General features: G+C 41.3%; 1 protein-coding gene across 2 annotated transcripts in view; it reads left to right on the plus strand.

Annotated features, from left to right (window-relative positions):
* Window positions 1–27,173, plus strand: part of UST (uronyl 2-sulfotransferase) — a gene marked incomplete at its 3' end in the record, with an annotated part of 164,199 nt that extends 137,026 nt beyond the window's left edge. Inside the window, exons 8-9 of one of the 2 annotated variants that reach the window (XM_080588017.1) lie at window positions 20,963–21,242; window positions 27,110–27,173. In XM_080588017.1, the coding sequence (XP_080444143.1) occupies window positions 20,963–21,242; window positions 27,110–27,173 (344 nt within the window). Of the gene's footprint in view, window positions 1–20,962; window positions 24,616–27,109 lie in introns of those variants that run through there. The other variant, XM_080588018.1, reaches the window with a different exon arrangement.
* Window positions 27,174–27,494: the final 321 nt, after the last annotated feature.

The following is a 27,494-nucleotide window of genomic DNA, read 5'->3' on the forward strand; positions in this document are numbered from 1 at the left end:
AAAAGTATTAAAGGTAAGGTAACTGTATAACTAAACAGATTTTACCTGTAATTTTTATACAGTAAAGATGAGTAGCCATTCCTAAGGAATTACTTGGACATAATCACAGCAATTGCATAATCATAGCAATTTAAAATCAAGTTTTTACAGTGATTAAAATTAGTTGCTATAATAACTAAAATGCTGTAATAACAAAAATAAGGAAAACATGAAAGACCATAAATTCTAACAAGTTGAATATGAAATTATAGCAAGTCATTTTCTTGCATGCAGCTTGCTAAAGGCATTAAAGCTAATACCAGAAGTTATTTTCAACCTGAACTGACTGGTCTGCCAGAGAGCTGGGAGGAGGGAGACAGTGGGTAGCTGGGAGAGGTGCCAGGCAGGCAGGCACTCTCAAGGAGCAGAAAGCCATCATAGAAAAGGTCACTGTACGTACCTTGCCTACAGGTAAAACACGAAGGCTCCATGTTGGGCCTATTCTTAGTACTGACAAGTATGAGGAGGCATCACAGACTGAAGGGTCAGTAGAAAGGAGTTTTATTAAAAATCAGTAATATTAAGGGGCAAGTGCCTGGTGATCCTCAAACTGTGAGTTGTTACCCCTTCCTCACCTACAAGTGCCAAACAGCCTGGGGTCTGTGAGTCCCTGGATGATGGTGGTTCTTTTCTTGAGACTGAAGCATCCCAAGAGTGTACCTGTAAATAGATAAGTTACTCCCAGAGTGGGAATCCTCTGGTCATCCAAAGACCTCTAAGTCACCTTAAGACTACTGTGATTACTCTTACCAAAAAAAAAAAAAAAAGTAAGTATTAGTAAATAAATTTCAGTGAAGTGTAAGGGTTGGCGTTTGGTTACAAAGTTAAAAGAATTAAAAATAAGGAAATGTATTAGCAGTGTAGCTCTCAGTTGCTACACAAGAATCCTTTTGGTATGTCTCCCACCATCACTCCTGAGGGGATAATCTGCTCGCTTGAGCAGAACTTCACACCATTCCTGTGCTCCTTCTTCAGAGCCCCTTTGCTGAAGACTGAGATCCCCTTTACCTGCCCTGGGGTAGGAGGCTGTTGTAATGCTGCTGAGCTGACCCCTTGCTCTTCCAAGAGCAAGTCTTCCTTGGAGTTTATGCTCCCCACTTCTTTTCCCAGTTGGAATTTTTCAGCCTTTTTGACCTGTCCCTCTTGAAATCTTGCTTTCCCAGAAGCAAGAGAAGAGGTTTTTACTAAATATGGCTAGGAAGATTCCTTTTTTCGTCTTTTACTTTGTTCTTGGAGTCGAATCACACATTTACAAATGTAGTAGCAACGAGCATGTTCCCCTCCACTGCTCTCTGGCTTATCTTCCCTCTCTCAACCCTTTCTTCTGCATTGCAATCCTATTGTATTCCTTAATTAGTGTGTTATTTCCAGTTGGGCTGCTTTTTCTATCCCCAACATTTGCACAACGGTTACTGCACTTTAAAAATGTCATATTATGAGTTGTACATATCTTTTTGGACTAACTCTGAGTAACTTTTCAGTTATTTGCAGATGCCATCTATAATACAGGTAACAGATTTGGTGCTAGGGCATTTTTTTTTCTCCTCAGTTATCTTTCCTCCTTGGCAGGGTCAAGATGCTGCTGTTGTAGCCACTACTCACAAAGGATGTTTCTGAAACTGTAATTGCCAACTCTGCTGTGTGTCCTATCAATCCGCAGCTACACTGGAAGAAAAGAAGGTAGTTAACACGACTCCAAGTTTTTAAAGGACTGAAATGGTATCTAGACAGCTGCAGATGTAAGAATCCCATTTAGGTACTTCTAGAAATTATAAGAAAGAATGAAATTAATAGACATTTGAGAAAATTCAATGTGGCTTTTGTAGAGCCTCAAAAATCAACTAGTTCCTTGAAGGAGTCAGCAAGCGCATGGATATAAGATGGCGCACATTTGATTTTCAGCAGGATCTGTTCAAAAGCTCTTAAGGAAAGTAAGTTGTCCAGCTGTGAGGAAAAAAAAATGTTCTCCTGAAAGATAGAATTGGTTAAAGCGGTAGGCATTAATTATCTGGTAGTCTCCCCTTACTTTAAACAAGCAGTGAAGTCCTGCAGAGGCTGCTCAAGTCTGGGATAAATTTTCTCTTAAAAAGATGACAATGGGGTTAGAGTGCTCACTGCCAATTTGAAATCACCAGGAAGCAGCAAGAACAACACTGAAGTGTTGTAGTGCTTGTAACAAAGAAAGCAATGTATTAAAATTCAGCTTATGTGTAGTTCAGGAGGTCTGTCCTCAGCACTCAGGACTGCAGTCCGCTCATCTGCTAGGTCCTGTTTTGTGTCCAAGTCATTAGGACAGTGCACAGATTGTCAGATAGGTGAGTGTTTTTTTTTTCTGCATAGAGAAGCAGTCTCCTACAGATCGCCTTAGTCACTGGACAGCAGCATTTCTACGGCAAAGAAGTTTTTATTGGAAGATAGGTCAAGCCATGGCTCAGTTTTTCTGGGTAGCAGAAAATGATGACATAGGACGGAAAGGCTAAATCCTGGCTAAATCATAGGAGCAGCTGAAGGGAAGGCATTCACATCCGAGGTGCTGTCCTAGCTGCAGACCAGAGAGCTCATGCAGCTGTAGTCCTGATCTACCTTTAATTGCAGATATGTCAGGAGCGTCAGTACGTACCTGCTCTTGCTCTGATTTATCAGTTCTCTTTCAAGTCCATGTTCAGGGTAGGCAGAAGACGGTGAGGACGACAGTGAAGCCAAACAAAGGCAGTTTTTCTGTAGAAACACTGGGCCTCTTTTGCCAGCTAGATTTACCAGAGGAAGCAAGAAACTGTTGAGATGGGCTCTGGTTTTCTAGCAGTGAGCAGCAGCTGTTTTGGTAGCAGTAGCAGCAGCTCATATAACAAATGTTTCATGATGAATGCAAACAAAAGCCAGCCCTGAAATTCCAGCTCCACTATATACATATAAAATATAAAACCAGTTCAAAATAACATAAGCACTCAACTTAAGGGATTTTTCCCCCCTCTAAATAAATTCCATATGAGCATTAGTGTTTGGTCTGCTCGGTTCTCCAGGGCTCACCCAGAAAACATTTTTATCATACAAGTTGAGGGCAAAAAGTAAGCATAAAAACAGACCAAGAAGAAAATATTTTTAAAAGAAGTGCACGTGCAAAGAGGTGTGTGGTTTGGGGGAAGGCTTTCAGAATACCAAACATGCTTACCCGAATGAATTTACTGCTGATGTTTGTGAGTTGGCTGAATTCACTTGCCTCCAAAGTAGGTCTCGGAGGAATTCTTTGTGCACCTCCACGCAATTCGGTTTCTGAAGATGACTTGCGGTTTTAAAGGCATCTTCGTGTCAGAAGAGTGTTATGCCCTCTAGCATGAATGTCTTTCCAGACAGCTAGTGGGAGGATTTCTGAGGAATGCAAGTTGCTGATGAGTGCATACTCAGGGGAAATGAGGGTATTGAAGAGAAGGAAAAAAAAAATAATAATTGGAGACTCAGGAGAAATAGAAGAGCTATCCAGGGGGCAGTGCCTTAAATAGGCATCTTCCTGCAGTTGCTCAGTTAAAACAAGTAAATGCAAGCATTTATCCATCCCTCCCTGCTTTGCTGATTGTTGAAAGCCTGCAACAGCATCCGTTGTCTGTGACACAGTGCTCCCACTTTGTTCTCAGGACCTGAAATATTCTCTCTTCACAATCAATTTACTTTCCCCATGGCTTTCTGTGATTCCTCTGTTCTGGCTTCCCTGTAACTATTGGATTACTCAGCTCTTTGTATCCACCATAAAAAGAAACCTTTATTTCCTGTGCTATGCCAGGTCAATGAAAAAACAATGTATCCCGATTCCACATCTTTTGTGGTATGGGTCCATGCTTTCTGCGTAGTGAAAGTGTTGAATAGGTAATTGCAGTGGTCTGTTCTCTTCCATAGCTTTTCTCCCAGTTGAGTTTCGGAAGGTACGTGAATCTGCTGTGTGATCGTGTGATGTATCGTGCTCTAAGTATATGTGTACCTGTAAATCGTAACACGTATTGCACCGTTGGTGTTACAGAGCATGAAAATGCAGGGCTTAGAGCAAAGTCTGTATGCTTGTCCCAGTCTCATCTGCTCCTGCTGTTTGACTGTTTTGCTTCACTTACAGTCAGCTACATTATTTGATTTCTTGCTTTTCATGGAAAGGAAGGGAGAAGAGGAGAGGGATAACAAGCACCGTTGGACCTAGGAAAAAGGAAGGGAGGGAGGATTTTTCTTTGTTCCTAGCCAGGAAGAAATGATAGGTTATTCGGAACACTAGTGCAACATTAGGAAAATGTCTCTGAAGTGGGATTGATTTTAAAAAAAAAAAAAAAAAAAAAAGCAGTTCCTTACTAGGATTCTCAGTGGCCTTCTCCCTAGGTGTTAGGAGCTAGAGTTCAATTTTCACAAGAGCAATGGTAAAACTTCTTTTCAATCACTTACTTAACTATTTGTCTTCTACTTTCTGTTTATTTCTTTCTCTTTTATTGCACCCTTTAATTTTGCATCCTGCTTCTCATTGCTTTTTATTTCTGATCTTTTTTTTCCTCCCTCTCTCCCTCTCCTCACAACTTCTTTATCCTCCTCGCAGTCATACATCAGAGAGTTTTTCAATACGTAACAGGTAGTTTCAGCTGATGTCAGAAACTCTTGAGGTATATTGGAAATAAGGTTACTGCTGTCACTCGAATAAAGGGCATGACCCCTTACTAAATTGGTAGCTGTTGTAGGATTCGTGTGGTCACACACAGGCCCTCGTGCTTTGCAGGACTGTGCTCCCATTGCTTTCAGGGCATTGGGGAGTTTCAAGGTTTACTGCTTGGGCAGGAGCATGCACTTTTTCTGCCATGTGGAATGAGAGTGGAGGATTAATGAATGGCTGCTATATAGTATAAATCTCCTAAAAGCTAGTGGAAATTGGACATGACAATAGTGAGAACACAGCCAAAGCAAATTAATGTAATATGTTGAATGAAAATGTTCACCGAAAACTGTTTTAACCTTAATACTACTAAATATTATTTCAATGAAAATATTTTGAGGGGCTTTGTTTTCTTATTTGTATTTTTCAAGTTCTCTTCCACTCTCCACTGTCACTGTACATGCTGTGCCACTTTCACAGTAGCCATGACTGATCTTCGGAGGGTCTTCAGACCCTTACCAAACCTGGTTCACTTCACTGGGTATTGACTTTATGTAATGTCAGGTACTTTATGACGAGAAACTGAACTCTGCGTGGTCAGTGAACAGAAATGAACAGCTACTTTTCTCTTCAGGAGGTTGTTTGATGCCTTGAGTTTCTGACTGGAGTCCAGAAGTAGGAATATTTCTCTCTTGTGCTGTACACTTGTATAAAGTTGGGTGCAGATGGATGCTGTGAAGGAGCTTGCATTTGGTATTGTTTGTAGGAGCAAAGAAGAGGTATGCTTATAAAAACAGAGGTTATGCCATGCCTTACTAGTATTCTCCTTGCCTATCCAATAGACAAATATGTGTATGTGACCGCTATTTGAGCTGCTCTGGGGAGGCGGGGGGAAATGTCTGGGTGTTTGGTTTTTGTTGGTTGGTTGGTTGGTTTGGTTTGGTTTTCATAGCATCTTTTGTAATATTTTTTGCCGTGGTGTTTTCAGGAGCAAAGTATATGGCCTGGTTCCCTGTACAGCAAAGAAATGCAGTAGAAGCTCAGGACTTCTTTGCCAAGAGCAAAGGAGATAGATGAAAAGAAAGATCTACTGCAGTAAAATCTTGGGAACCCCCTGTGTGGAGACAAAAGCAGCTGCTAGAAGAATGCTTAGAGAGAATGAACTGCAGAAGGCAGGAAATCTGAGGAAGGAGTTTGTATAGTAAAACTGAAGAGATCTTGAAGAGGGTGAAGTGTGGCAGGACCAACTGGGGCATGATTAAATAAACTTGCTCGGATGTTTGACACTGGGGTAATTTTGCCAGCTGCCTGCTCCATGTTCTCTCCATGTGTGGTTTTTTTTGTATGCAACCACGTGTGAGGCGTCTCTGGTCTTGCCCTGTCCATAGCTCATGTTTCACTGCTTGAAAAGACCTCGATCATTTTTTCTGCACTGAATCCTAGTTCATAGTGACTATTGTTTGTCCAGTTTCACCATAAAGGCATCAGGTAATAGTGATTTACATGTCTTCGTTAGGGTTATTGTTTCAAGATTTGTGGATCTTTCAGGTGTTTTTTGTTTGTTTGTTTGTTTGTTTTTCTCTCCAAATTCTTAGCTTAAGCATTCCCATTCTGATTTTAGCCCAGTCAGATGTAGTGGTAAGTTCTGAGTGCCTGTGGTGCCAGTTAAATACCAGTAGAGATAGGGTATAAACTGGGAATCCTGAATGCCAAAGAGCGCTTTGAAGAGGTCGTGGGCTTTCCTATTTTGGGGTACTCAGTTTAGTCCATGATTCTCTATGCTAAACCAGCTGCTTTTCTTTACTGACAGATTACTCTTGTTCAGATTATTTTGTTCTATTTGCCAATGGCAAATGATTCTTTTCAGTCTGCATGGTGAAAAAGGGTGAAATGAGTGCTGTTGGTGTCCAAGAGCTTGACAGAAAGACGTTATCCTGAATACCATCCAGATATACAAGTATACTCATCCTGATATACCAAGAAAAGCTCCTATGGAACTGCAAACCCTTTTCATAGTCAATCTCTTATTAGCTGAAAATAACAGGTACAAATTGCAGCTTGTACAGCTTTGCCTGTTTGGTGCAGCTATTCCAGTGCTGGTGGCTGATAGCAGAAAACCTGCCAAACTTTTGCAAACAGCTTACCAAAATGTCAGCCCAGTTCATCTAGAACTTCTAACAACAGAACAGCAGTGAAGTTGCAAAGTATTTTTTTGTGTATTGAATTTCAGTATTTACTTGGCACTGCCTTCTGCTGCTGTTGGAATATAGCATGTGGTCCCCTGCTAGCTCCAGTACTTTCTGCAGTTGCAGAATACGTTATTTAGCCTATTTTAAGGGCAGACTCGCTACTTAGCCAAAGGTTCTGCTTTGAATCGCTGAAAATTATTTTCCTTGGTGCATGTTTTTGCAAGCTGCCTGTAGAAATCAATGGTTTGAATTCTTGTTTAATTCAGCTATTTAATTTACAGTCTGTTTCTGTTATCCTTCCAGACCACATCTTGGTGTACATCCCACTTGTTCAACAGGTTTTATTTTAACATAAATAAGAATGTAGAGCCTAGACACTTCGGATCTCATGCACAGAAAAGGAAAAACTTCGAGCCCCGTGCATCTTTTTATACTGTATACGTGTGAGCAATCTTGTGAAGAAATGGCACGTGATACATTGGTATATTTTATTGGCAATTGGCAATGCCAGCCCAACATTTTGATTTCAAAGTAGAGGCAGAACTTACACAGCTTGCCATTAAAATCAAAGGAAGAATCTAGTACAGTGTCCATAAATCAGAGCAGACAGACTGGATAATTGAAGACAAAAGAAGCACAACAAACATATTTTGATAAACAGATGGTGGACACTTTAAAGCATTGAAACTCAGTTTAATTTTTCCCATGCTACATAAATAGTCCTTTCACTTCCTTCAACCTCGTGGTTTTTCATTTCCCACTGTTACTCAGAGCAAATGAAAAAAAAATTGTAGTTATGTTTATGAGGACTCTCTATTTGCTCAGTTTAGGGATTTTAGTTTCTGCAATAAATGTACTTAACAAAATTAAATGCTCTAGGCATATGCCAGAAATACTTTCAACCACTGTGGCAAGCAGATGGATGAAATGTCAGCTGAATATGATGTGCCTGGGTACCGTGTTTGTTCAGAAACTGATGACCATAGTCACTGGCCACACCAGTGAGGAATATATTTTTAAAAGACCTCAGAAGCACAATTTCATAACCCCAATACTTACAGGAGAACTTGGCCTTCATTTAAACACTAAACTAGAGAGTTTTAAGGAGTTCTGGGACCTATATACTCAACATTAAGAAAAAGTCTGATTATAACCTGATTATAACCTGATTATACATGCATTAGTGTCCAAAGGAGAGCAGAGCCTGTGTCAAAGTGTGGGCCTTATGGTCCTCCTGGCGTGTATAAGGGCACGTGCACATCCAACACGGTAGGTGTCCCTTCCACGTAAACTCACTCCAAGTCTCCCAGAGACAATCTCTTTGGTTTTGGACGGGCCACGACAAGGCTCCCTTGATTTTATTTTTTTATTGTTTCTGTTACTATGGAAACCCTGAATTTACCATTCTCTCAGATATGTTTTCCACAGAACTTCATTAAAATCTCAGCGTTTATTCTTCTGATAACCTTACAAATAGGATTTGGATTTCATATATTCAGAATCCATTAGAGATGGGAATTTTTATTAGTTTTTAAGAAGAAAAAAAATGAAAGATTAATATTTTTGAGGATTATCTGTTGAAAATGGCACTGAAATGTTAACTCCCATTTTTAATAACATTTTCTATGTTACTTTACCAGATAAATTAAATTTACTTGTAGGTGCCACTCTTGCTTTTAGAATTAGCCAATGAAGTTGAACAAATCTCTTGCACTGAATTGCCTTTGTTCTTAAAGTAAAAGAAGTATTCTCAGTCTGTGCTTTGGGACAAGCAGTATTTCAAATCTATGTTAAATCTATGTATTTACTTCTGACTCTTACATATGAAAAAAGTTGAAATTAGTTATGTTGTACGTGCTTTTAACCACAAACTGCAGCATTTTCCCTGAGACTTCATTAATTATTTGTAGCTTTAATCACACTCTCTCAAAAAGTGTCTAGCAAAATTAGAGAAAGTACACAGCAGGAGCAATAGAGATGGTCAGAGATAAGGAATGGCTCTGGTAGGAAGAGAAATTTAGTAAAGTAGGACCTTTGAGTTTGGAAAGAGACAGTTGAAGGGGGGATATGCTACAAATAAAAAATGAACTATGTAGAGAGATTGAATGCAGAATAATTAGTCATCATTTCTCAGGGAGACTCAGTTTTAAAAGGTTTAAAATAGAGGTAAAGTGTTGAGTGGTTTTGTGGATTTTTTTTTTCTTTTTAATCAACAAATCACTGTATTGTGGAATTACCTGGAATGCACCATGCTGATGACCAAAACCTTAATAGGACTGCAAAAGCACCGCATTCATGGAGAAGTTCATTGTGTCGTTTACATTTAGTAGCCATTCATGCAGCTTCTGGCCCGAGGAGTGCATAACCACCAAGCACCAGAAGCTGCAAGACGACACTGAGGGAGAAACGCTCCGTGCATCCTTTTTTTTTTTGCACCTCCTTCTCCAAGCATCGACGGCAGGCCACCATTCCAATACTCAGCAGAGTGACTGAGTGGATACTTCATCTTAGCCACTGTGCCTGTTACATGCATCGTGTGTGAGTTATATGTGTATTTTAAGCTTCCTAGAGGAAGGTGTGGCAGGTTTGCCCACACCTGACAGCAGCCGTTTTTACTCTGGAAATGTAAATATGAGGTAAACGATAATGGCAGATGCACGTTGGCAGCTAAGCATAAAGGTATAAGCATTCACGTGGACATCTTTATCAAACGAACTCATGTTTCTGTCTTCTCTTGTTTCTTCTAACATCTTGGCATACAACCTACACCCACTTTTCATTTATCTACATATATACACATCCTCTCTTCTTATCTGTGTCTTGCCTAAAACATTTTAATTTATACTTTCTGTTGTTTGGCATAGAGGAACTTGTCAAAACTACCTCATCAGTGTGGTAACCGGGAGTAAAATCTTTTCTCCTGGCAGTTTCATCCTAGAGTCTGTAGGAGCTGAGCTCTCCTCTTCTGGCTTTGCTCTCAAATTTGTGATGTCTTTGTTTTAAAACATTAAAGATGACAGGGCTACAAGTACTCAGGTGGCCCCAAGTTGCTGAAAAATCAAAAACTTGACCCCCAAGGAAAGTACAAAATCGTGGCTCTATCTACACTGCCAAACATGAAGGGTGAAGTGAACCTTCTAACTTGTGTCAGAGTGACCAGCCAAACACAAACCCAAGTGGTGACATGAGTGCCGAAGTGCTAATATGAAGTCAGAGATAACCTCAGCTGAAGTTATTGCCTTGGAGCCACGCAGAAGAATGACTGGAATTGAGGGACTGGGAAAAAGATTTATGTTCTCAAAAAGGCTTTACACAGCCATGCAAGACGGCCATGTACGAGTACAGCATGAAGGGTCCTCATCACAGACAGAAGTGATGGACAGCGATACACAGCTGTGCTGGGGAGAGACATGGGGCAAATGACGAGGGGTTTTTTAGGTTAATGGTAATGTGGGAAAGGACACCGATGTCTCCGGTTCTGCTGTGTGTGTGCTGGCTCATGCAGGACCCTGCCTGCGTGTGGCAGCGCTGCCTCCCAGCCTATAGACTTCTCCTGGCTCTGCCTACCAAGCCTTGCAAGGCTGTTAGAGAGCTGCTGTCACTTGGAACAGCTCCCACGTACCCTATGCCATCCTGCTTTCTCAAGCCCAGTACTAGCATTATATCTTTTTTCTTTAAGTTTCTGCAGGAAGATGATAATGCTATTTTCCTGCCTTCTCATGCATGCTGTATCTGACATTTTGTTATGCGTGTTTGAGTCCATGGCAGGACATGGCCGATGATGCTGACTCCCTGAGGAGTGCTGATGTCCCTGTGTCAGTGGGTGTTCTGGGGCTGGCTGGGTTGAAGTTAACTTTCTTCATAACAGCCTGTGTAGGGCTGGGTTTTGAATTAGTGGGTAAATGCACTGATAACACACCAATGTTGTGTTGTGGTTGTGGAACGGTGCTCACACAGGGTCAAGACCTCCTCTTTTCCTGACTCTTCCCTCTCAGCCAGTAGGCTGGGGATGAGCAAGAGCTTGGGAGGGGACACAGACAGGACAGCTGACCCAAACTGGTCAAAGGGATTGTCCATACCGTGCAATTTCATACTCGGCAATAACAACAGGCGTAGAGGAGGAAGAAGAGGGGTTTGGGCTATTGCTCCGAGACTAGCTGAACTACTAGTCTAGCTGAGGGATTTCCTTTGCATCACTTTTTTATTTTTACTTTTTAATCCGTCCAGTAAACTGTTTTTATCTCCACCCAGGAGTTTTCTTCATTTTTTTCTTCCTGTTCTCTCTCTCATCCCGCGGTGGGGGCCATGGTGGGAGTAGATAGCAAGTGGCTGTTGGTGCTTAGCTGCTGGCTGGGGTCAACCCACCATAAGAGGTTTTCTCTTTATCTTGATGCAACTCTTAACATTGCATGCCTCACGAGCAATGTTGGGGACCTCTGTTTCACTGGTCTTGAAAATTGCAATGTAGAAAATGGCAATCTTCTTCAACAAAAGCCTGGTTTGCTGCAGCTCTAGGGTTCTTTTTAGCAACCTGTCTCCTCCTCAAAACTGATTTTTCTTGAAGCGTTCTCCTTAATTACTGTCACATCCTTCCTGTTTTCTGTCCCATTTTGTACTCATTTGGAGGTGTTAATGTTTACGTGCACATACAGAATATAGATATAGAAAAATATAGAAATACAGAAATAAAAGAAGACAGCAGGTCATTTTTTCTCCTATTTTCCTAGGCACAAAGGAAAGTTTTGTGCAGTATAACCTTAAAGCACGGTAGTCATTATGTCATGGCTAGTATTGTCATTAAATCAAAAAAGTGCTGTCATCCTGGAAACTTTGATACTAGCCAGTCTCTCTTATGCTGGAATGAAACTACTGATTGAAATACTACAGACTCAAGGCAATTTGCAGGATCAAGTGCAGAAGTAGTGGCTTTTCATACCATCTAAATCTCCCATTCTGATTCATGTTTTCATAATACTCAGCTAATTCCTTTATCCTGCAATCGAGTTAAGGCTACTGAGAATATACTTCCTGTAAACAAGGTGATGGATGGCAGAACGATGTGCCCATGTATCTCTTCCCCTGTCAGCACAGTAATGCTAAATGCGACTTGAATTAAAAGGGATCATTGAGCAAACCCTGTTTCCTCAATGGGTTGCTCTCATGCTGACGCACAAGAACAGTCAAGGTGTGCTGGAACAGATCACACAAGCCTGAAGATAGATGAGAAGTGCTGCAGGGGAGCCTGTCTCTGCTACTGGCTGGTGCAGATGAACGGCATGTACACGGAGGCCTTCTCCTGCAAAGACCTCGGTCTTGTAAGTATGTGTCAGAAATGCCATTTCTCCACTTCAGGAGGAAAATCTATTGCCTGTAATACAGAGCAAGTACATTCATGTGTAAATCCTGATGGTCTTTGAACAGCATCTAAGCACTGAAAAGTGTCCTGTATTAATTTATTTTAACCCAAGCAGATGAAAATCACACTTCTTCTTGAGCTGGGGCCTGCTTCCGAAAACTCTCAGACACATGAATAATTGCTAGGGGAAGACTCCTGCAAGAGCTCACTGAGACACTACATCCTGTAATACAACCTCTGGAGTAGCTCACATCACTCAAGCACTTCAGTGCTCAGAGTCAAGTGGGTTGTCTCAGACCTAGAGCTTTTTCTGCCCTTTTCAAGTCCTCTGCCCTTGGCTGTGACTGAGCTCCAGAAGAGGAGGTGCAGGGGTGGCATGGATAACCACCATGTCTCTGTGTAACTTCTGCAACAGCATCTCCCTCACAGGTTTTGGGGAGGAGGGAGACCTCTCAGCCTGTGGGGAACCCTGAGGGTCCCATGTTCCCTATCACAGACCATGGATGCAGGCTCTGTTACAGAGATGGCAACAAGCCCACGTGTGAATCCACCTTCACTATGTTTTAACAACTTCGTGAAATCCAGTAGGAGCTTTGGACATTGTGAATTCTCTAGATAGCTAAATACTTGCCTTCCTTATCTGGGAGAATCTTTAGGGTCTGTTGGAGCATAGAAATTTCTGCTATCTTTTTATGAATGAGGACACTTGCTCTTCATGTAAGCATACTAGGGCAGGCGTAGAGGGCAGTAGTGGGACACCTGGGGCTTCCTGAAAAGAAGAAAGATGCATTCTTGTTGCAGCAGCCTTATGGCTTTAACCCTGTTGAGACATTTCACTTTCCCTTCTAGCCTGAGAGGTAGACAGTCAAGACGTTCCCTCTTTGGGAAAGGCATGGAGCGAGAATTGCATTAGCCACACTAGGAGATTTCTCTTCTCTCTCAGGACTTTCAGTTAATATAATTCCCCTTATTTTTAGGTTTTGCTCTTGCTGAAGCAAGTCTGCCTGTGTTAAACAACGGGCCCTTTTCCTCGGTTTTGGCCAGAGGAGGAAGCCTTTGTCCCGATACCCTGGCGGCTGGCCAAGGCAGTCGGGCTGTGGGCCAGGAGGGGGTGAACTTGAAAGGAACAGTGTGTTGTTTCTGCTCTTGTAGCATTCTTCCTTCTTCACTAGTGCCTCAGCCCCTGGCCGCCTTCAGTTGCTCATTATACACAAAAGAACCTAAGGGGAAAAGAGAGAATTTTCTCTTGACCTTCTTTAACTTTTAATAAGAAATAAAGCAATTTCAGGGCTTTGAGTTGTCTGTGTGCAGACACAGGAGAAAATCTTCTTAGAACCAGCAGCTTTCTCACAAGGGAGAAGAGAACTGGCACCTTCTTTTTTTTCTCCATTTTAATAGCTACTTGCATACAGTATTGTGTATCTTCCAGGCCCATTATACCATGTCAGTCGTGGTTTTACCTTGGCAATGCATTTTATTATTGGCCATTACTTTAGCTCTAGTTAGCATTTTTGCTCTAGTTTCTCATTTCAGTAGCTATTCTCATATAAAGCAATAAGCACTCATACGTATGCACAAGGAAGGTGCAACACTTAGAATTAATAATTTTTAAGACCATGTACTCAAACTTTTATTTTAACCTAGTGTTTGTTATTTCACAGTCGCTCAGGGCCTGATATTGCAGGGTGGAGACCTCTGGGCTTCGAGCAGCCAAGAACTGAAAATGGTAGCAAATCAGGTGTTCAATCGTGTTCCTAAAATGACATTTACTTAGGTGTCTCAAAATCACTCAGAAAAGGCTTTCAGAAGTGGTGCTACAGGCTTGGAAGCTGGGACATGCAAGACTTTTGTAATCTGCAGCTATGAAAGTCCTACACGGACCACTGGATCATTTAGCTTGACTTTTTCTGTGCTACCAGCCACACAATTTCTCCTACTTCTGCACAGAGATCAGTAACTGGAATTGGTTAAGTTATCCAGTTCTGATGTAAAAACACCAAAATACTAAGTGAGGGCTAATCAACTGATTCTTTTTTTTTCCTAGTGATTAATCGCCTTCACCACTTGAAAAACTGTGCTTTATTTCCAGTTCATATTTCTTGGCTTCAACTTCCAACCCTGTTGAAGTATCCGTAGTTTTCTTACCATGAAAGTATGTGGATGCTGTAAACAAGTCACCTCTCAATCTTTTTTTGGTCAGCTGAACAGAGCAAATGTATCTTCTTTCTCTAAAGTCCTCCTTCCAACCCTGGTATTCATTCCGAGGCTCTTTTCGTATCCTGTCTGATTTAGGATGTGGTTACAAAGCTGAATGCTATATGCCAGTTGCACTCATCAATACTATATATGGAAATAAAGACACCTCCACCTCACTCCATCCCACTTAGACATTGTAAGCTTGCACTGCATGCCTCTTCCAAGGCTTCCTTTTTGTGGACACAAATCACAGATACCAGTCTACTGTGACTTGAAGCAGGAAGACGAGATGCCCGCTCGAGTTGCTCAAGTCTCAGGCTGTACTTCTGTTTGCAGATTTTCTGTGTTACATATCTGTGGTGTAGCTTTTCCTGCTCATGAGCACAGCTGAAATTTGTCTCGATCACTCCAACTTTCTCTTCTCTCTGAAAAAAAAAAAAAAAGTAATAATGGCAGTATCTGCCTAAACTACTATGTAGCACTGTTCACAAGTGATCATCTGTAAGAACCTATTTTTAAATTGTGGTTTTGTCAGATTGTCAGGTTGACTGGATTCATTCAGTAATACTTATACAGCTATAAAAGATATATTCAGAATTTCATATGAACTGCAAACCTAGCAATTCTCTCAGCAGCTTGAACTAGAGAATCCTGGCATTTCCTCTGCAGATGACTTTGGTTTTGGCACCTCCAACCCTGTCTAGTTTCAGCTCAGAAGTTGCTAAACAGCAGTAAAAGTACCTGACCACATTCTCATAAGAATTTGCCTCTTTACTCTACCAATGGGGGTTAATTTTCAACTTTTTTTTTTTTCTGTGTTAGTTTATCTTAACTGGGAATGCAACACCTAAATTGAACCAAAGAAAAGGAGTCTCTCAGAAGATCCTGTTGAGATTTGTTATCTGATTGTGTGTGAGATACAGCACGTTTCCAGGCTTGGGCGGCACCACAGGCAGTATGTGCAGGAGAGTCAGCTGAGGTGTCCATGCAGCTGGAAATCCACATTGTTGTATCCACAGCTTTGAACGGGTAGAGACATCAGCATAATACTGTGAAAAGTTTCCAAGAGGAGAGTTGGAGACTTCATGATAAATACTTCCTAGCTGGAGAAGAGACCTCAGAGAGTGGTAGCTGTTTACAAAGTATAGAGAAAGATATATATTTGTGTTGTTGAATATGCTGTAAGGCAAGTGTTTCATAATAGTGATATGATGCCTTTGATAGCTTAAGCAGTATTGCAGAGCACTGTTGGGTACATACCACTGTTACTTTGTCCATTCCATGGCCAGGCCTGTGCAGTGTTTACCTCTGCGATATATTCCTAATATATGTTACATGCATACAACAGGAAGATGTTTCTTTTGTTATTTTGAGCCTTACTGACCCAAAGTGTTACATACATTTATCATTAATATTTCCTTTCTCTTTCCTTTTCCCTTCTCCTTCCCTTTTCCCTTCTCCTTCCCTTTCCCCTTTCCTCCTTGTTCTGTTTTTGTCCCTTGCCTCCTTGGCGTTTATATCCTTCAGCATTAGTAATTGTTTGATTATGTGTCTTTCAGAATGCCTCTGTGAGCTGTTCCTGGCTAATCTCTTTTTTGGCATTCCTCCATTTCTCTCTGCTAGGTTATCATCCTCTGAGCTCCCTGCAGCTTGTCCATGTTACTGTTAATAAAATTATAAAATTATATTAGGTTAACAGCGATATTATTCTTCCCTTAGGTTTCCTTATACATTGTAGTGGTAACAAAGTAGAAACAGAACTGCTGTGATAGTCCCATCTAGTTCAGACGCTGTCATTGACAGCCATTTTGCAGTGTCTGCACTAATTACAATCTAGTGTATTTGGTCCCAAGATCCCTGCTTGATAATAAGGACATCAGATTTGCCTAGGACCAAAGGTCTGTGAAGTTTTGGGTGTTCCCATACCTCCAGATAGCTGTATTTTCAGAGAGATCCCTACCTGACAATTAAGAGATGGGCCATTACTGTGTGCCAGTGTGCTAGAGTTTTCTTTCTAATCCTCTGGAGTTGGGAATTGTCTCGTGCCATGAAGGAAACACAGTAATTAAGATAAAAATACTGAAACAAAGCAAGTATTGCTAGTGAGCTTAGCATAACTGTCCTCGGTATGCACACAAATGTTTAATCTTTATCTAAATGTTGTTAAATGTTACACCTTATTTTGTTAATGAGATTAACTGAGAGGAAGAGAGCTAACTTCTGTTTCTGCTCCCCGGTGCATACAAGCAATAAGGAGGTTTATAAGTGGGATTCAGTGTATTTCAGACAGAGCTAGTAGATGCTGTGGGACAAATTACTGCCTATTTTTTTCATCAGCTTCGTGTTTTAGTACATGTCACCTCAGCCAGTGACTCGGAGAGGTCTGCACTGCCCCAGCTCGGTGTGGCCGCAGGCCCCTGCCTGCCTCCTCCACCCGGCCCAGGAGCAGGCCCTGCCCGAGGGAAAGGCCAAACACAGCGGCATTTCCTCTGCTTTCCCAAAAACATCATTTCCCTGATGCCCATCAAGAGCCCAGCTAAAAATTTAAGTCTGAAAAAGCAGTGCCTGAAAATGTTCAGCTGAGCTGCAGTTAAATACTCTGAGGGGAGATCACTCCTCACACAGCCACCAGAGTCCTCTTTTAGCACCGCACCGATTGTTTGAGTGGCACATCAAGCAGAGGCCCTCGGTGGTTCGTACGTCACGTCCAACCACAGCGACACTCATTTCTTTCCATTTAAAACCGTGGAGAAGTAGGTATGTGCTGCAGCTCAGCTGCGTGCGGCTGAGACGGGGGGCCTCCCTGCGTAGCTGCAGGAAATGAGTTTGCTCTATCTTTGACAACCATCGTGTTCGCTCAGTCCTAGAGCAGCAGAGCTCAGGGCAGAGTTTTTCCACCTTCTGCTCACCCACAGCTGGCCAGGCCTGGTGTGCATGGCCTGGCCTGGCCCCCGAGGCCGCTCGACTCCCCACAGCTCTGCTTAGCTGGGAGTAAAGCTGGGGAGCGCGCACCTCGCGGGAGAAAGCACAACTCATAAATTCTCTTTGGAGGTAGTCTTTAGGATCGTTTTGTCTAAATATGGCAATCCAAGGTTTTTCAAGCCACAAAATGTAAAAAAAAAAAAAAAAAAAACTCCTTCCCCTACAGTTTGGATTACTGCAGTGAGTAATGTCAGATTTCTTAATTAAAAAAAGAAGAAAGGAGAAGTGAAAGTGGAGAAAGTAACAGTAAATATTAATCACCTGGTAACCCAGAAGAATTTAATTTTCTTCACCCATATCTGTGTATCAATTTAGTCTTCACCACGTTAATTCAAGGCGTGAGCAGGCAGTACTGGGAGGTTTGGTTGCTGTATAGTACATTCTTTTTAGTAATTTAAAAGAACGCCAAAGCAAACACAGTTTAAAAAAATAACCCTAAAAAGTAAATGGTGTAGTTTGTTGCCCTCCATATGGTTAGCTGTCTCAAAGGTCATAAAATGGGGTCCTTTGGTGGGACAGCTGGGTTTATGTAGCATATGCAGATTGTTATTTTGGCTTTAAGCCAAATCTACATAATTTTTCCATCTTGCTTATACGATGAGGAGAAGTGGTTAAGGTGACTTCAAGGGGCAGTTCTATGATTTTATTCATATTTGTATTAAAGAGCCTTACAAGTGTTATTTAAGATTACAAACCAGTCTAAATAAAATTCAAGTGTAAAAAAAAAAAAAAGTAAACTTGTTTTATCAAAATGCTACGCCTGCAGTCCCAACTAGCCCTGTCTGACAAGCAGCATCTCACAGCTAATTATGCACTGCAGTTTCTAATAGTTACACTGAGAGGCAAACTGAAAGGAGACAGAAAATATACATTGCTCCTTTCAGAGCATGTGCATTTCTGTCTGTCTGTGTATATCAATATATGCACATAGGTACGTTCATAGAGCAAAAAATAATTGCATATATCCAGGAATCCTCTATTTCATGCTTACTGCAATTGCAAAGCTCAGGCAAATTCAGCTCGAGTGTATTTAGCTGCTCGCTGGCTCTCCCCCGGCGGTGCCTGCCTGCGAGGGTGGCATGCAGCACCTGGCTCCTTGGCCGAGCTGGTGCTGGCGGGCTGCTCCCGGCCTGGCACAGCACCAGTAAGCCACCCTTTGGCTGGTCCCACCCTGTGCTGGTCACCCCCCAAGAAAACAGCCCAGCTCTTTTCACCTTGTCATCGTTGGCAGCACTCCTGGGCCGAACACAAGTGCCTCTCTCTGCTGGAAGGAGCAGCCACCAAAGGGAGCTGGTGCCTTAAGAAGTGGCTTTTCCCAGTTAGAGTCCTGGAGGGACCGTATAAATAAAGAGCTTTCTCCAGCGATGTAAATGGTGTTTTCTGTAACAGAAATAACCTACGTGAAATAAAAATGCAGTTGGCAAGCAGTATAAAGGCTTGAACTTAATAAATGAAATATTTAGTAGTGTATATTTGCTGCTGAGTTTGTAAAGAAAACCAGACTGCAAAGCTGGTGGAAGCTACCAACTAAGCACCAGAATGAGGAATTTTTTGAAGTGCTAAATCATCATAAGACAGCTCTTGCTTTCTTTCAAGGACAGACTGAGTTCAGTGTCCTCCCTTGAGCGCATTCGTCTAATGCCCATCAATGACAACGTGAACAACTGATTAAGAATTTAAAAACATGAGACCTTTGTTAGTCTATTTCAGTCTATGGATGTAGGCAGTGGAGAAGAGAGTAAGGTCTTGACCCCATTCGTTAGCTTTTTATGCTAATGCCAGTTTTAAATGCAAATATTTCATGAGCCTTCCTTTAAGCTTTTTCTTAGCTAGACAGCATATTAAAGATCACCCCCTTGATTGTTTTTAAAGTCAACTTCTGTGTATTTTAATAGTTTTACTCCTAACTAAAACTATACAAATTGACAAACCGTGAACAGTCAGTAAGTATAGAGCATGTCACCATTACTGTTGTAATTAAAGAACAAAAACTCAGTACAATAAGCTGGTTAATTATTTAGATATATGAGTAAAGATATCTCAGTGTTAAAAATTATGAAGTTTGGTGTAAAAGCTCCATTTAGTTACAGAACAGCATGTTTTAAGTGTCAGCAAATAATTAAAACCATTATTCCTTTAGAGGAATTAAAAGTACAGATGCAAAATAAAATCAATGTTTAAATATTTTTTTTTGTGATTTGTAACAACGTTACGTTTGGTAGGCTAGTCAACCTGTTCTCTTTTTGTATCATATCCATTACAAATTACTGTGCTATAACTGGTGATCAAAAATGAGAGGGAAAATACCTCTTTCGGATAAAATTTTTTTCTTCTGCACCAGACGTGTTCACATGATAAAGCCAAAAGAATAGGAGAATTTCCAGCCCAGCAGCACTTGCTGTCTTGTGTCTTACTGTCTTGCTCTTTGCTTACATGGCAAGTCCCATTCATCTTGCCTTGTCTGGACCAAGGGGTATTCTAAGGCTATTAGGATCATTTCTATGGGTGTCACTTCACGTAAAAGTAACACATGAACTTTGCTGGATTGGAGCACTGAGGTTTCAGAAAACCTGATTAATTACGGAGTCTACTGCTTCATCACTGTAACATTCATCTCCACTTCTCCATAAGACAGTTGTAGTAGGGGGGTCAGTACTCCCAGAGGTTATTGTTCTCCTCTTCTTCGCAGTTGACCTTCAGTTACATTTCTGTATTGGAGAAGAAGAAAATACTTGGGATAGTCCAGCAGCCTGTTGCCATCTGGTAGAAAACAGCGAAATGGATGCTTGAAGTGGCTTACTTTGCACCTTATTCAAATAAATTAATCTCCAATGTTAGACTAATCTATTGATAGAGGAGGCAAAGAGAGAGGCAATACAGTACTTTTGCTAAATCTTTATCAGCAGTAATTGTGTTTTATTTCAGTTAAGCAATGCAAAAGTTATCAGATGGAGAGAAACATACTGAAATCTTCCAGTCCCAGGACACAACAGGAAGATGGACTAGTGTAATTAATATGTACGTCAAGATGACAAAGTCAACAGGCGCATTCAGTCTTGAGGTGTCATCTATTGATGCAACGGTGCTAGCCTGAGATGGATTCAGATTGATACATATCTGCTTAGGTTTGAACAGTAATAAAGCACAACTGCAACACTACATACTATGTCACATGGGAAGTAAATGATTAGTTCAGCTCAGCTGTGTGTCGGATATATATTTCACATGCATCAGGAAAAATCTCCAAAGCTAAGCAAGATTAGCACACAATTAGGTACTATGTGTATTTCCCTAAATGTAGTTTTTGCTCATAATTGGTGTGACCCGATTTGTATTTGCAGATAACCATTGCCTGTTAAGGTCCTCAACGACTATCTGCAATGCCAAATACTGTGCATGAACTAGCCATATTTAAACATACAAGTCTAACTTTAAATCACTAAGAGTATTTACGTTATTAAGGAGGCAGATTTAGGTCATTTGTGCCAGTAATGCAGTACAGTCAAGTCTTAATGTTAACGAAAAAAAAAAAGTTTAGGTGGTCTCATTAATCAGTACCCACCATGTGGCTTATTTTCTTTACAGAACATAGGAAACTTGGCAATCTGACTGTGACAGTGAAAAAGACCGTCCCCTCTCCAGAAGCAATACAGATCCTCTACCAACGCATGAGATATGAATATGAGTTTTATTACTATGTCAAAGAACAGTTCCACCTGCTAAAGCGCAAGTTTGGACTGAAGTCTCATATCAGGAAACCACGTCCCAGACCCGAGTTCTTCATTCCTTCTCCCCTGGAAACAGAAGAACCAATAGACGATGAGGAAGAAGATGATGAAAAGTGGCTAGAGGATATCTATAAAAGGTGATGGATGGAAGAGCTATCCTTTCTCTTCTGGTTACCCCTCCAGCTTTCTTAAGATTTTTTAATTATTATTAAAGTAATTCTTTAAGGAACTGAGTTAATGCGCAGCAGCATTTAAAACAGAACGAAACAGAACGTTCCCACATGTTGGGGCAATCGGGAGGTGCCTGGTTTTGTGGGTTCAATGTTACTGTACTGTGCTGGCTCCATAGATTCCTTGCTATAGCATATTTCAAGAGAGAAGTATCTACTGTCTATCACAAAATAACTTTTGGAGTACACAACAGTCCCCTGGGCATCTGCAAAACATAAAAGAATAGATTAGGCAGTATTTCAAGGTGAATTTTACAGATTCTCATCTCTCTCTTTCTCCAGAAACAAGTCTTCATTGCATAATACTGCGGCATTAACTACGGAAATGAGGAGGCAGTGAGCCATTTGGGAAGAGTGCCTCTCTCTGCCCAGAGAGCACTGGTATTCCAGTGATGCAGTCAGAGCCTTTGCCGTGTGTGCACATCCAAGGATAACAGGCTCAAGAGTGGGTTAGATAATGGCTTCTGAATTGCTCAGTGTGGGAGGAGCAAGTCTACTATTCTGGCAAATTAATGCGGCTGGTCATAAGGCAAGTTACAGGAACTAGATGTTTTTGGTAAGCCCTTCTAGTTCATAGAGCGGAAAAAGTTACCAGGTCAGTGAATTGCAAGAATGAAGAGTCTGTGGGGCAGGGTTATGCAAACTGCAGAGTTTTGCTTCTTGCAGCTGAGTACGTTTCTATTAGACTCTGAAGGAAAAGGTGCAGTGTGTTTTTTTATGTTCAGGGAGAGTATTTGTAGATTTGTATTTTTATTATGGATCAGAAATCCAAAGAGATACAGAAAAAGTCACTCAATAAAAAAACTTAAATGGTATGGAGCTCCGATTCAACATAAATGATGTTTCTATGATCACAGAATTTAATTGTTCGTGTCTGAAGCACAGCACAGCTGCCACAACAGTGCAAACAGCAGACATCTGCTATTAGTATGGCTAGAAGTAAAATTAACAATATGGAGACACTCCACTTCTCTAGTTGAAATACTTCAGAATGATAAAACAAAGAAAAGAAAAAGCTATGCTCTGTAAAACCAAAGCCAGTTCAACGACGCATTGTTAAGAGAGGCACTGTGCAAGCCTGCCCTTGCTGATCACTGCAAGTATTAGCAGCAAACACTGCGAAGTGGAGTAGTGTTGGCTGGGAGGAGAAGTAGGAATAGCTCCCATATGCAACACGCTGTTGTCTTTAAGGCAGGTGTCCCCGGGGTTCCCAGTGATGAACTGCCTGGGCTGCAGGTGCAGAACCAACAGACCTGCACACAGCAATGGGCAGAGCCACCCTGCTCCACAGCAGAACAGGGGGACCTAGGGGTTCTCAGTGAGGCCTTGGCCTCTTGTGCACCCTTAGGCCCAGAGGAAACTAAACCAGTAGAGGATAATAGTAATAAATTCCTGTCCCAGAGCACAGCTGAAGAACTGCATCATGAGTAACACTTCTGGAGTAAAGCACCTGTGTCCAGCTCGTGCCCTCTCAAACATCTCCCAGGCACTTTTGGCTTCCTATCCTGCGGCTGTCTCAGCAGCACGCCTGCTGTCTGCAAGGTAATCCTTCGGTTTGAACTAACAGCAAAAGTTATTTTGTGATGGACGAGGCACATGAACTCAGGCTAAGCTCGAATGTGCTTTTCAAGGGCTTCCTCTGCCCTGAGCCTGCTGAGAGCCAATACCCATTATGGCGTGTCTTCATCAGCAGTCAGTCTTTACCGTACCTACATGCAGAGAACAAGAATAAAGAATTGTAATCGTGTTAAAACAAGATGTTTATTTACAGAAAATGCTACGTAGAAGACTCTGTTCTCATGATTAACATCCCAGGTTGGTGGTAGCAATGCGCTGCCATGAGGGAGCGCGTTAAAGAAAGTTGAAAATGGCACAGATAACAACTAACATGTTAGCTAAAATATGAATCTGCTGCATTGTATATTTTAAGTGGTTTCTATGAAATTACATTGAAAGAGTAATGATTAGTTTACACACTGTGGAATTGTTATATTTTGGAAAGAAAATTAATATTCTCACCTTTCAGAAGTTCTGTTTGAATCCTTTTTGCCAACATTGTAACAGAATAATCAGTCACTTAACACATTCACCCTTCCTGCAAGTTCACTGCCGCTTACTGTAAAGTCTATTTTTATCTGTTTATTTAATGGTATCTTCAGCCATCACTACTTGTAACCTAAATACAAAAACTGTTAAACAATTTACTTGCTAGGTTTTAACGTTGTTGTATTTTTCTTAACAATCAACCTGGCCTCTCCTCCTCAAATGGTACTTCATAAATTTATCTGGCACATAGCATCTAAGATTCCTGGTCCTACAGCTTATTTGTCTGTCATTAAATATATTTTACGTAATTGTTAAAAGGTACGTTTTAAGCTGGTTAATCTTTGACTTATTTATTGAAACTTTTCAGCACATTCCAAATTTCTAAGTTTCTCAGGAAGAAGTTGATTTAAATGATTATATTTTGGTCTGATGAATTTTTCTTATTCAAGAAAAGAAAAAAAAAAAAGCATTGTTTTTAAGCCTTTAGCCCACGACAGCTTTGGAGGAAGTGCCATGCATGTACTTGTAAATCTTTGCGGGGGAAAAAGGTGGGTGCTTGACATTTCTGAAAATAAGAAAACTTATGTGTACATTAGCTTAGCTATCAATGAAAGCAGCGTATGTTTTGGGATGAAATATTCTTTAACTTATTCACTACCATCTCCTGAAAGATAAATAAGCCATACGAATATTTTTCAGCCCAGCCATGTTTAAAAATAAAACTTGTACATTTCTTCATAGCACTATAATCTAATTGCTTACACTAGCTTTCTTGCCTGGGTGTACTGGCTATGGGGACATGTCGGAATGGCACCAGGCGGAACAGGATTTTATACGGCACAGTTTATTATCTAAAGGTCAAACTTCAGCAGAGAGGTTGGGGCAGGTTGTTCCTGGGTTATTTTCTGTGTCCAGAACCGCCTGGAGGTGTGAGATTGAAAGCAGAATTATTTTGCTCACCTGAGATACATGCAGTAAGTTCCCCGAAATACTTTGTGTCATCTGCCTTATGGCTGCTTAATTAGAAAGAAGTTTTATGTAGAAGGGAAACAGCTTGGTTCCCATACACAGCATTTTACTAGACGTGGTATTTGATGGCCAGGCTGAAAAGCTCCAGAAGTCCAAAGCAATGTTATAATGTAAGCAAAACATCAGTGCTTTCACACTAAAGAATCAACCATTGTTAAAATGCAGCATTCTGGAAAAAAAAATAAATCTTAGTTTTAAGTTTCAATGACGGTGACAAATGGTGCATTTCTTTGTTCCTGTTTAATTCACCTCTCTTCCACATAAATTGTTCTGATGGTGTATGGCTAAATCAGAGTATCTAAAGTGTTCTCTACTTACCCAGAGAAGTAGCTCAGCAGAACTCAAGGTACGTAAAGTCAGTGGTATATTTGAGGTATTTCAATTTGTAAATGATTCTTTACCACCGGTACATAGTGTCATAAAGACACAAAACAAAATTACAAATTTAAAACACTGGAGAACACATCTGTGGATGTCAGCCATTGAACTCGTCCTCCTTTCAATATTTGATGTAATAAAGACAAATATTCAATATAAAGGTACATTTTTTGCCTAACAAAGGAAACCACACTGCATGCCAACGTAGACCCTCTTTATCAAATGAAAATGCATGGTCTGCCAGAGAACAGAACTCCCCATCTTATTAAAAAATAAAGCTCTGTAATTCCAAGTTAAGGGTGATGGTGCTCTGAACTTTTCCTCCATTTTAAGAAAGGGAACATCTGTGACAGTAGACCATAGCCTAAAACGACAGCAGCAGCATTTTTGAGAGCAACAAGACTGTAATACAATACTGCACCATTCTTTGTTTTATTTTTAAGGTTTCAGCCTTTATTGCAAAGATTTGAGCAAATATATAAAACGTCGATCAATCTGCTCGCATGAGCCAAGACCAGAAAAAAAGAACTGAGCCTTGTTATGTATAGACCTCTATAACCAGACTCCATGTGAAAAATGAAGAGCATCTGGTAAGATGCTTGAAAATGCCTGCCCAGTGGCGTTGCTGGGACCACTTCTGTTGTTACAGTGTAGTGTCCCAAGGGAGTGTTTGCAGAATTAGGCTCGGCTTAGATGCACGGAGGTGAAGTGTGCTGGAAGACAGCTTGGTGACAAACAGACACCGGGGAAAAAAGGCAAAAGGTTAGACATAGATGGAAGGGATCTTGTGCTGAAGGTTGAAAGCTACATCTCAGCTCCTCAGCCAGCATAAATCAGCTGCTAATGTCTCACTTCCAACTGAAAAACTCTCGTATCTTTTATTCAGTTTGTCCATGCATGCCACAGCAGTCGTGTTGTGCCAGAGTGCGTGGGGCTGCCACACTTCGGGAGCCTGGAGGCGGGGTGGAAGGTTGCTCCGGGGGCAACAGCGGGTTGGGAAAGGGGGGGGGGGATTTTCTGCAAACATGTATTCGGCCTTTCAGATGCTGGAAAATGGTAAGATCTCACCAATGGTATATTTGGATGTGGATTTTGAATATAAACATGTGGATTTCCTTTTCTGAGTACATAAAGGAAGAATGCAAGTCTGTTTTTGCATTTAACTGATTGTGGACGAATTTAGCTGTCATGTAAGGGTAAGTAATAACACTGGTGTCAGCGAGGCATGGTAGGAGTGTGTTTTATTCAGACTTTCACCATCCTTCAGCTCCCTTCCTCGTATCAGATGGGCAGAAAGGAGAATGTCAAAGAAATCTGCTAGACTGGGGGGGAATTAGTGCTGTGAAAAGCAGGAGTACGTGGAGGCAATGCTGTTAAGTACAGTGGTCTAAACACTAGGATGACACAGAGCATCCAGCAGGAGTGTTACACAAATTCACTCTCATTTTGTCTTTGGCTCATCTGGAGAACTTGAGACCATGGTTTAAAATAAAATGCTGCTTCATATGTGCTTGTATTTAGTTAGCACTCTTTCAGCTTTTCCCATGCACTTCCAGATTGCTACCCTACCTAAAAAGCTTGGCAGAGCACACAGCCTGTACGTGTATCTGACGTGCAGGAACTGATCTGATACAAGGGTTTGATCCTTCAGCACCCCTCTCTCCAGGCTGAGTGCTGCTGATAAGCTGATAAGTGCAGCAGTGCTGCTAGCAAGCTGCGTAATACTCAGGTACAGTGCCACAAAGGAAGGCATTGCCACAGTTTTCAGATGCCAGGACAATGCAGGAGACTGTAGATAACCTCAGGGCTCGTGGGAGTGGAGTCAGATAGCAAAGGCCAATGACATCTCCCAGTTTTGAACTCATGATCGTCTCCAGATCAGGTGCAGGAAAGAAACAGAGGCTGTTCCAGCCCATGCCAGATGCAAGAGAGAAAGTCCAGAGCACGGCTTCCCATGGCACATCGGGATTTCTCCTTTGGGCACCTCCAGTCTGGCTTGTGTGGTAGTAAACTCAGGAAGGGAAGGAGGAAGGGGAGACCAACTACACAGTTGCTAGTCTCTTCCCTGATTCCCCAAAGAAGACAAGATTCATAAGATCACACTGAAGAGATTTGCTGAAGAACTGACAATGAGGCACCCATGCCTCCCTGAAGAGCTGCAAGCCTTTCTTATTTTTGCTTTCTCCATTTGTTTTGCATTTGAACAAACCATAGACTTTGGTATATTTCCCAAAGTCAGTCTGTGTAGGGTACTTCTGCACTAACAATATTGTCTGAGCGTCTTGGAAAATGATTAATACCTTTATCCTTTTGATCCACAGTGGAGGTAAAGAAGTGCTGTTATCCCCATTTCATACACTGGGAACGGATACAGCAAGTGGGTAAGTGATATTCCCAACATTGCGCAGCACGGTTGTGAAGAAGACACCGATTACAATTTAGTCAAGTGTCTTAACCCTTTACCCTTCTTTCCTGCTCTAACACTGGCCCTAGATATAAGAAGACAAAACAAGTTATGTGAAAATTTTTAGTTCCCTTTATCTTTTCCTTGAAACTTCCAAACTTTTCAGGTAACAGCCCAAATAGGAATGACTTTTTAGCCATTCATCAGATCTTTTATGTCCTTTGGGGACAAAAGTTATTTCCTATCTTACTTGGTTACACAACAGACACCTGTAGAAATGGAGTGGCTATACTTATGTTTAA

Source organism: Anser brachyrhynchus, assembly GCF_964034855.1.
Source record: "Anser brachyrhynchus genome assembly, chromosome: 3".
In the NCBI taxonomy this organism is placed as follows: Eukaryota; Metazoa; Chordata; class Aves; order Anseriformes; family Anatidae; genus Anser; species Anser brachyrhynchus.